This window comes from Oreochromis niloticus, linkage group LG20 (assembly GCF_001858045.2).
Source record: "Oreochromis niloticus isolate F11D_XX linkage group LG20, O_niloticus_UMD_NMBU, whole genome shotgun sequence".
Taxonomy (NCBI): Eukaryota; Metazoa; Chordata; class Actinopteri; order Cichliformes; family Cichlidae; genus Oreochromis; species Oreochromis niloticus.
In genome coordinates this window covers 21,403,060-21,412,994 of record NC_031984.2, presented here as the reverse complement: position 1 = coordinate 21,412,994, position 9,935 = coordinate 21,403,060, and the positions used below count along the sequence as shown (strand labels likewise).

Sequence of the window (9,935 nt, the reverse complement as noted above, 5' to 3'; positions counted from 1 at the left end):
GATAACTGGTCTGTGATATGTTTACAGATTAGCATGTTCGATATTTATGTCTTATGCCTTGCTTCTATACTGACTTTGATTCCTCTTTTATTTTCAGAGCATACCTCCACCTATGCACCCACTACAGAGTGACAATCATACTGGCGTGTGTCATAAACTATAATTCCCCAGTGAAGAGCAAAAATAACACAAAAGTGTTTTTGTTTGAGTTAGAAATTAAATTAAATTGAACCTGTCGACGGTCAGGGGGGTATCGACTTCTGCTGTTGATGCCAGTAGTTTATGGACCAGTACTTGTGTAATAACTTGAATAATAATAACTTGAAACAAGCAAAGGCGCAGGGAGGGCGAACACGTGGGCCTACGTCACGGACAACACCCACCAGCCCGCCCTCTGACGTCAGCACGATCAGCTCTTCAGGTCACCCTGTCGCTCCACCAAGCCGGTAGAGGGACGCAGGAAGACGAACTGGAACAGACTGGGATCATAAAACCATAGCAGTGTGTTCTCCTCGGTATAAGCGCGACTTTGTTAGAGAAGTGATAAAAATATGTTGGACTTCTGAAAACAAAAAAACAGAAAAAGATGGCACAAAAAGACACGCTGCTGCATCTCTTCGCCGGGGGGTGAGTCTCATTAATGCTATCGCTTCACGTTCACGGTATTAATAGCTCACATGTTAATACAACACGAGAAGCTTGGGCAACGTGTTACTTAATAACTATATAACTACTTTTAAAATGATTAATTTAAGGTATTTGTTATATGTGAGAGCCCACAGCCACAACATGCTAAAACAGAAACTGGAGCTAGCTCGTGTCGGCATTTCGCGACCATTTAATTATAGTCGGACACGTTTCTATTTTCACTTCAGCACTAGGGCTTTTTGTGTCTTTTAGTAACTACATAAAAAAGGCGAGCAACGTTTGTGTTACCAATCCATATCTTAGACTAATAATCCAGGCAACGCCGCTGTGAACAATGAAAAACCCGGCTTTTATTCCCGTGGGTCAGCTAGCGTGCAGAAGTTTGCTAATGCCGGTTAGCTACCGTTAGTTAGCATTAGGATGTTAAAATGTTTGGACTTGTGGGATGTCGTAATATTTTTGAGGATGACAACATCGTGTTTTAAAATTTTACACGGTGTAAAAACTAACATTGTGAAGCGTGTGTCGATATTGTGAAGTTGCGGTGAGCTATAAGCGTCTCGTTTGTGACGCCTGTGGCGCAGTCACGAGAGAAGAGCCTTTAGCTCTGTCATGTCCTTCTGCGTTATGTAATCCTGAAAAGCTTTACGTACATCCATACTAGCGATGCCAGCACCACCTGTTCAAATTCTGAATATTTTTCTGTAATTAGGCTGATAATATTTAAAATTGAGAAGCCGTGTAGCATCGGCTTAGTGTTAAGGTCGCGTGTAACATCATTGGCTTGTTTTTTAATGACGCCATTTTACCCTTGAAATTGTTACGGCTGGCCTTTAGGGTATTTACTGATCTTGGCTTGTGAAATGCCCAGTGATAGACATGTGGTCTTGAAAACACAATGAAAATTGAATTTACATTATACATTAAAGCGGGGATGCCGGCTGAGCTTTTAAGCCAGCCTTTTCTCGATGTCTAAAGTCGAGCTGGTAATATCAACTGTGCGCACTGTTGCATCCATTTCCCTGGGTGTCTTATCTTTGTGGTTATGACCAAAGCGGGCCTCCAACGCTTTATTTCAACAGGGTTGCGTGTGTATGTGTGTGTTTGTTGATTACGTAACGTCTACCTATGCAAGAGTAGATTTTTCTGTGCAACTACAAAAGGGCAGGATGAATGATTAGTGAACGGAGAATGCACAACTGGGTCAGGCGTTACTTTTGCTAAGATGTTTGACTCTGACCTTCAGACATAGAGAAGCTTAATTTAATCTCTTCTAGACTTCTAAGCTTGTCAATGACAAGGTTACACATTTAATAAAGATGCACCAGAGAGTGCTATAAAGACCTAAATAAATAGTTTGTGCAGAAATTACTGAGAATACTGTGTGCGCTTTTCCAAGTGCAATTAAACAGTCTGAGCTGTAAAACTCCTTTGCCAGGTGTGTTGGGTTAACACAGTGTTTCCACAGCAGAGCAAATGACCTGTTCTTTGACAGTAATTGTTCATTGCACTTGGCCCAGTAAGCTTTTAAGCTGTTTTTGTCACCAAAACACTCTACTCAGTCAAAGTCTGACAAAAAAATAGACTCTCACTACTCTAAGCAGGTTAGCTGTCATTGAATAGATGGACTGAGGAAGCATCACCTGCTCTGCTCTGCAAAATATTAAACACCCTAAGGCCAATAATCCTGATTTTTCTATGTGCAGGTGTAGTGGCACAGTGGGAGCCATCGTGACCTGTCCTCTGGAGGTGTTGAAGACACGGCTGCAGTCCTCGGGCCTCACCCTCCGGCCTGTCTTCCAGGTTCAACTAGGCACCCTGAGTGGCACAGGGGTTATCCGACCAGGGGGTGTTACACCTGGACTGCTGCAGGTCCTAAGGTAAGATATTTGTTTGTGTTGATGTCAGGCAAATGGAGCTGCAGCAAGCTGTCTGAGCCATTCCCTGCGGCATTTGAATTTCCCTACCTGCAAATTAGGACAGTGTGTTCCTTTGGAACAGGTTGGGTACTTTATTATTGTTATTACTTATGTTGGCAGACAGCTTTTGTGTATTTAGGCTTGCCTGATCTGTCGATGTAAAGTGTTTGTATGGTAATATTTGAGTCAAATAGTTGTATAAACTCCTGTGAGGTTCTTATGTGGTCTGTGGAAGTGGGTTGGGAGGCTGTCATTTGCTTTCTGCTTTCGTAGTCTTAAAACGATGCCTCTAATCCTGTCCTATATTAAGTGGGGATTAGGGGCACTGTATCCTGCTCCTATTAAGTCCCTTTTATCAGCCTTTTGAAGGGACAGAACCGTCCTTTTCTATGAAGCTTTAAGATATGGATAAAACCAGTCTTTATGGCATCCATTAAAGTGGTCCTTTAATGAATATGCTTGAGGCTGGGAAAGACTAGAAGCAGTTCCAGTGGGGAGGTTTTAACCACAGTGCCATCAGCTTTATATAACACTCCGAGGACTGAACAGGTCTAGACTGGTGTCGGCCTCAGGAGTAGGCTATAAAAACTGCGTATGCTGTAAGACATAAACATCTCTTCTCACTGAGTAGAGGTTTTGAGTGTTAATTTTGAGTGGAATGCATGGACCCTGCTTGAGTGACTAGGTTTACATTACAGAAAGTAACCCACACTGAAGTTGTAGCCTCCCTCTTTGGTCAGTCCCACACAGAGTCGACTGTCACATAGAGATCAAATGTCATTTCCTTCAAGGAGTTTAAAAAAAACCCACTTGGGAACACTGTCGACGTGACAAATGAAACGCTGTCAAATGGACTGGGTTCAGCATAGATGCTGCAGAACCAGCTCAAGTGAACTGGGCTGGTGTAACACTCGGAGCAATTGCAGGATCACGATTGCAGCTATCAGATTAAATCCCTTAATAGAACCTGGAACAACCCTGCACAGACACTTGCTGCAGCAAATATGGAGACAGTTTAACATGTGTGGCAGTGCATGTTTGTTTTTTTTTTGTTTGTTTGTTTGTTTTTGTTTGTCTTTAATGTCTGGTGGTCCTTTGCTTCTGTTCTAGATCCATTCTCGAAAAAGAGGGACCGAGATCTCTTTTCCGTGGACTGGGTCCGAACCTTGTGGGTGTTGCCCCTTCAAGGTACAATGAATTCAATGTTAACTGTTCACATGTTAGTGGATCTTTCTTTTTTTTTTCCTTTTCCTCTATCACCACATTCTTCATTCTTTCCATTTTTAATTTTGTTTTCAAGTCTCAACAAAAAGTTTCTGTGTTAGTGATACTTCCTGTTGGCAGGTAAACGCACAATGAGATGTTTTCTTTTTCAGAAACAATAAACAAAGCAGAGGAAGTGAAATGGAGCAATTATTTCTGAGTTTGCAGTTTTTAATGAGTCTAGACACTTCAGAGTGTTTTAAACCACAACTTCTAACCCCCAAAAAAACCAAAACAAAAAGGAGGAGACCCTGTTTATGTTTCTCTTCTTGTGGTTGAAAACAAACTGTCCATAAACAGGAAGCCGTTATCATGGCAACAGCTTCCGAGTCCGTCTGCCCCCTGCCTCAGTTTCGTGACTGAGCTGTTTTGCTCATCTGGGCGGGCTGCCTATGTATTAGTAATTGTTTAAACTCAAGATAAACGAGCTTCTGTGAATGAGGTTTGGCATTAACAGATGCTGTGGTGAGAATATGTTGATATTATTGGCTCTGAAACAACACGCCATTTGTTCTATTTTTAGTGGCAGCAAAGAGTCAGTACTTCTTCCTGTTTCCCCGGAGCTAATAGTGTTGAATGTAAACTTTGCTATACAACAGCAATAAAAGTGTGAAATGAATTGTCATAATACTTATGCCCTAAAAAGCCGAATAGACTTTGGGACTATGTTAAAGTGAAAAAGGTTATTGATTAGTACAGATACTTTTCTCTGTCGGTTAATTAGTAACCACAGGATTATCCTTTGCTCAGTAGTTCCACTGTCTCTCCACTCTCCGGGCCAGCTTGGACAGGCTGATATTCAGAGCAGCTCTGTGGGCATATGTTGTGCCCAGTGCTTATTCAGCTCGTTCTGGTGCAATGACTGTCTGTTCCAGAAGCCAAGCACAGAGGGCAGGGAACAGATTGCTCTGGATACGCACTGTCAAGGCTCACAGCAGCCTGAATGGAGTCATTACATAATTGTTATGAAACCACATTTACTTTTCTAAAAAAAAAAAATAAAAAATAAAAAAAGGCATTCATAAATAAGCACATTGATGCCTCTGTGCAGAGTTCTTAACAGTCTGTGTTTCTGTGTTTTTTAGAGCCATCTACTTTGCTGCATACTCGAAATCTAAAGAGCTGTTCAATGGGCTGTTTGTCCCTAATAGTGGATTGGTACACATGTCATCTGCTGGTGTTGCAGGTGAGACGTCTAAATTTGACATGCATGTCATTAACATTAGTAAAATGTAACACACTTCAGTTCTGTATCAGTTCAGTGATAACATTCAAAAATGTTATCACTTATATTTGTATATCATGTAGACAGCTCCATCATTGGCTACTGTTATGGGATCACTTTCATATATTATTGTCCAGGGATAATACTGAATATCCTCATTTTGCTCCTATTTTCAGCTTTTGTTACCAACTCTCTGATGAACCCCATCTGGATGGTCAAGACCAGGATGCAGCTGGAGAAAAAGTAGGTGTACAGTTCATTTCTTCTATCTCGTATGTATAAGATTTATTTAGTTTTTCTTTAGACACAGTAGTGTTCAGTTTCAGATCTGTGTAAAATGGTCTGGCCTATTTCAGAGTCTCAGTGGGTGTGAATGTACTCCATATACCGTGACCTTAACAGACACCTTTAAACTGAGCCTACCTTCTTGGTACTGTCCTTGGGTTCTGCAGTGCATGAGGCTGAGCGTGTGACCCAGCTCCATAAATACACACTGCTGACGCACTGACCTGCACGCAGAAGAGGAGTCCACATTTGCATTGCCAAGTACGGGGCAGTAGTATCATGTGAGGTCACAGGAGCAGGTCTGTTCAGGCTGTCTTTGAAGAGAAAACTCATATCTTGTAGCACAAAGGGCGGCTTGTTGAAGGAGGATTTAATAACTTAAAGCAACATTCAGTCAAGGTTAGACCAGCTGCTTATTCATCCCAATAAGGAAACTCGATGATGTTTCCTTGTACAGTTGACTAAGCATTCACACAATAAGAAAATTGTTCTTTTGTAACTTCACATTATGACTTCAACTTTTTATTCCATTTCTTGGCATCTGGTGTCTTGTGATACTTGTAACGGATGACTAAAAAACCACGGTTGTTCCATTAACCCCTTCACCACATGTGATTTTTGTCACTAATGAGCATGGCTTATTTTAACTTTTCAGAGCCAGAGGAGAGAAGAAGATGAATGCACTGCAGTGTGCTCGATATGTTTACAAAACGGAGGGAGTCCGGGGCTTCTACCGTGGCCTGACTGCGTCCTACGCTGGCATTTCGGAGACAATGATCTGCTTCCTCATCTATGAGACACTGAAGAAACACCTCGCCAAGAGGCAGTTCAGCTCGCCTAACGGTGAAAAGGAGAAAGGAGCGTCAGACTTCCTCAGCCTCATGATGGCAGCTGCTTTTTCAAAGGGTTGTGCATCCTGCATAGCCTACCCACACGGTAAACACACACACACCCCCATTGTTTATCTATTACAACATAACTAACGTCAGAGAAAAGGAAACTTAATAGTTAACTTTTTCCAATTCTTCTTGTGTGTCCCCACAGAGGTCATTCGGACAAGGCTGCGCGAGGAAGGCAGCAAATACAAGTATTTCTTCCAGACAGGGAGGTTAATAGCAGTGGAAGAAGGCTATGCAGCTTTTTATAGAGGACTCATTCCACAGCTAATTAGGCAAATCCCTAACACAGCCATCGTCCTCTCCACATATGAACTCATTGTCCATCTGCTGGGAGACTCCAAGTAAAGACTTGTTTGAAAGTGGGGATTTTCCTGACGAACTGTGGATGTCACGCAGAACCCAAAGCACACTGGGCCTATAGACTTTTGAAAATGCAGCACATAGTTTTTTTTGATGTGGTGCTACAAAGACTCTCAAGATGGAACTAAAGCAGGTTGTACTGTCGTCCAAAGAGCTAAACACAACATTTTATTGACAGATTGTTAGCTTGTTAAAAATACACAAGAAGTCATGGTACTCATTGAACCTCCAAACCTGTGGAAAAAGGTCATCTTCTCTGAGGACTAACTTTAAGTTAATTAAATTATTTTTGTTCTGTTATCGTTTTTGGATCGTGTTTGTTTCCTTGTATCAGTGGAAATTCTACCAGCATGCACGATTTGACAGGTTTGAAGGAATATCATTGAGAAGCACTGAACAGTGCAGTTCTAGATTATTTTCGGTTCTTGTTATACTTTGTCACGATCTGCTGGATTTAAAGTTTAAGTTAACAGAGAAATTTATCATATTTTTTCATTAATATATTACACATACACAGACTTATCTGTATGTTTTCTTTTGTGGAAAAGAGAAAATAGGCAACTTTTGCAATATAATGAAAACTTGGATGCTCAGTTGACCAGTGGCTCAATAAAATGCGTCAGTTGGTTGACAAAATAATTGTGTTGTAAAAATCTGCCTTATCTGTTAACGAGGATAAAGCATGAAGCATGAGCATTTCTCTGTGTAACGATACAAAAAATCCCCCAAACAAACTAGATGGACCGAGCGAGGCACTGTAACGGAGTCTGAGCCGACTACGAGTAAACATGAAAGTGTCGCTTTATTTAGTCTACCCTGTGTGTGACCATCTTGTGTTTTATTGTCTACGTGTCTGAGTAAAGGGTGATGTTGTGTATGTGTTCATCCATAACAATGGGCAAAAAAGCGTCACTAGCGTTGACTAATCGGCCAGTGAGACTGTTCTGTGTGATGATAGATCTAAGCAGTGGTTCTCAAACTGTGATGGGGAACAAATGTGAGCGGGTACACAGAGAACCTGGGGAGAAATAAACAAGAGTTTGTTTTTATGCGTTAAGTTAAATTCAATCTGGGCAGTTTTTAAATTTTATTTTTTTTAATTGTTATTGACTGCCAAAAATTCTGGTGTGTGAACAGAAGTTTGAGAACCACCAGGTTAGAGGAAGTCTGCATGCATGTGGTTTTTTGTTTTGTTTTTGTTTCTTTTTGAGTTCTAGTTTAGTTCCCAGAGTGTGTTTGCTTGTTTCACTTTTGAAAGTGTTTAGTTTTATTTATTTTTATACTATAAAAAGGAGAGCGTTTAACGAGCATGTTAAGGACATTCAGAATAGATGTTGAAACACAAATAAAGCACTTCTTAAAGGCAGTGAAATTTAAGTCATGTACACATCAAGATGTTTACCACAGCCTCATTGGGCTGGATAAATAAATTGACCAAAGAGAAAAATTAATGTCATCAAACTATAGCTTTTATTTAATTTCAGAGAACTCAAATTGTTTTTTTACATGCAGTTTTTAGTAAAAGTACATTCAGTGTAAAAGCAGAGCAGATGTTTGTGGGTTCAGGCTGATCACTGCTCCAGGTAATGGGAAATATCCAGTAGAAAACATGGGTAACGTGTTAGCTGCAGGTGTACGAGTACCTACTTTGGAAACTGCGGTGTAACAGAAATGGCCGCCATTTTCGTAAACGGGACACAGAGAAGTTGTGAAATACTTAATGGCCATCAGCTGTGTGCAGCCTGCTTGTTAAGGCTGGTATGATGATGGTAATGCACTCTGCAGTCACTGATAATTCTGTGACCAAAGTTCAAACCTAGTGGCTAAAAGAGGTCTTACTTTAAATTGAAAAATAAGGCCAGAATGAGTGAGCTGGTGGGTGCTGCAGTCCCTCTACATATGTGAGAAACAGACATTTCCAGCAGAGCTTTTGCAGCTATTGGAGTTTTTTTTAGAGTCAGCTTAATGTGTGAAACGTACACTACATGCATTGTGCTCCTTCCCCATACATCACCCATTATCATGAAATATAATTTCCAAAAAATTGCATGTTTCTTATTGAATAATAATAGGCTTTTATATCTCTTTATCAACATAGACAAAGGGTATTGTGTTTCAAAATGGAAGCAACTATTGACTTGACTTACCTATTTATTTTTAGAGTGCATACAGGCTCCAAAAATAATTAGGTAAGGTGGCCTTGGCTGCCATGTTGCATTTGGACCACATGACAACTGCCATCGCAAATTCTTGATTGGATGAAGGTCACTTCAAGGTCATTTTAAGCCCTCTACAAGTAGTTTTGGATCTGCTTTGGCTTTAGCTCTATGTTTATATCTGCATGTGCTGGGATGGGGTTGTCATGTGTGGGGGAAAAAAACCCACAGCCTCATCATCTAAGACATCTCGTGAAATGAAAGAAAATGACATAAAAGCAGATATTTGTTAGTCACACGTTATGGGAAACGATCTGAGTGCTCAGTGGTGAATCAGCAAGAACTCCTTCCTGCTGCATTTTGTTTTAGTTGATTCACTCACATTGCCCTCTCCAACCAGTACAAACAGGTTTCTGACCAAAGGACTGCAGCTAGCGCTGTCATGTGGAATTCCCATTCTAGGAAACGTATACAGGGTGCGACTTCCTGATACGTCACCCTTTATAAAGGCTTTAGGAACTGTTTTTATATTTACTAGTAAAGCCCTTGGTAACTCATGATTATTTAAGTTAATATTTAAATATGAGAGAGAGGGAGTTGCTCTAGCTCTCTTTCGCATTTTATCTCTCAAATACACAGTGCAATGAAAAAGTATTTTCTCCCTTCCTGATTTGTTTTCTTTAAAAATATTTCTCACAATTAACAAATTTTAATATTAGTAAAAAATAAGCAGAATAAATAGAAAACATAGTGTGCAAACCTGACAACATGAGGTAGATCTCCAAAAGCAACATATATAAAAATGATATGATAAAATCTGATTGAGTTGCTTTGGAAAGACCTTAAACAGGTGTTCATGCTCAAAAATTGTCCAGTGAGGCTGAATTAAAACAACTGTGCAAAGATCCACAGTGATGTGAAAAACAAATACTTGATTGCAGTTCTTGCTACCATGGGTGCCAAACCGTTATTAGACTTAGGGAACAATTCAGGTAGGTTTGAATTCCTTTCCCCCCCTTAATAAATGAAATCATCATCTAAAAACTACATTTTGGATTTACTCTGGTTATCTTTGTCTAATATTACAATTTGTTTCATGATCTGAAACAAGAGGCCAAATACTGTTTCACATCACTATATATACACACAAGAGGTAAGAGACTGTCAACAACATGTCAAA

The 9,935-nt window shown here is 40.3% G+C and overlaps 1 protein-coding gene across 1 annotated transcript; it reads left to right on the top strand.

Annotated features, from left to right (window-relative positions):
- Positions 1 to 386: 386 nt before the first annotated feature.
- On the top strand, positions 387 to 7,648 carry slc25a33 (solute carrier family 25 member 33). Its single transcript, XM_003444813.5, has 7 exons — positions 387 to 627; positions 2,355 to 2,528; positions 3,678 to 3,755; positions 4,916 to 5,016; positions 5,232 to 5,298; positions 5,996 to 6,276; positions 6,385 to 7,648. The coding sequence occupies exons 1-7, from the start codon at positions 587 to 589 to the stop codon at positions 6,582 to 6,584; spliced, it is 942 nt and encodes a 313-aa protein (XP_003444861.1). The 5' UTR covers positions 387 to 586; the 3' UTR covers positions 6,585 to 7,648.
- Positions 7,649 to 9,935: the final 2,287 nt, after the last annotated feature.

What these genes read in the sequence shown, in the direction of transcription:
- slc25a33 (XM_003444813.5), top strand. Translation starts at nt 587, where the DNA reads ATGGCACAAAAAGACACGCTGCTGCATCTCTTCGCCGGGGG. An exon ending in GTCATCTGCTGGTGTTGCAG is followed by an intron (nt 5,017 to 5,231) that starts GTGAGACGTCTA and finishes TCCTATTTTCAG; the next exon opens with CTTTTGTTACCAACTCTCTG. An exon ending in CTGCATAGCCTACCCACACG is followed by an intron (nt 6,277 to 6,384) that starts GTAAACACACAC and finishes GTGTCCCCACAG; the next exon opens with AGGTCATTCGGACAAGGCTG.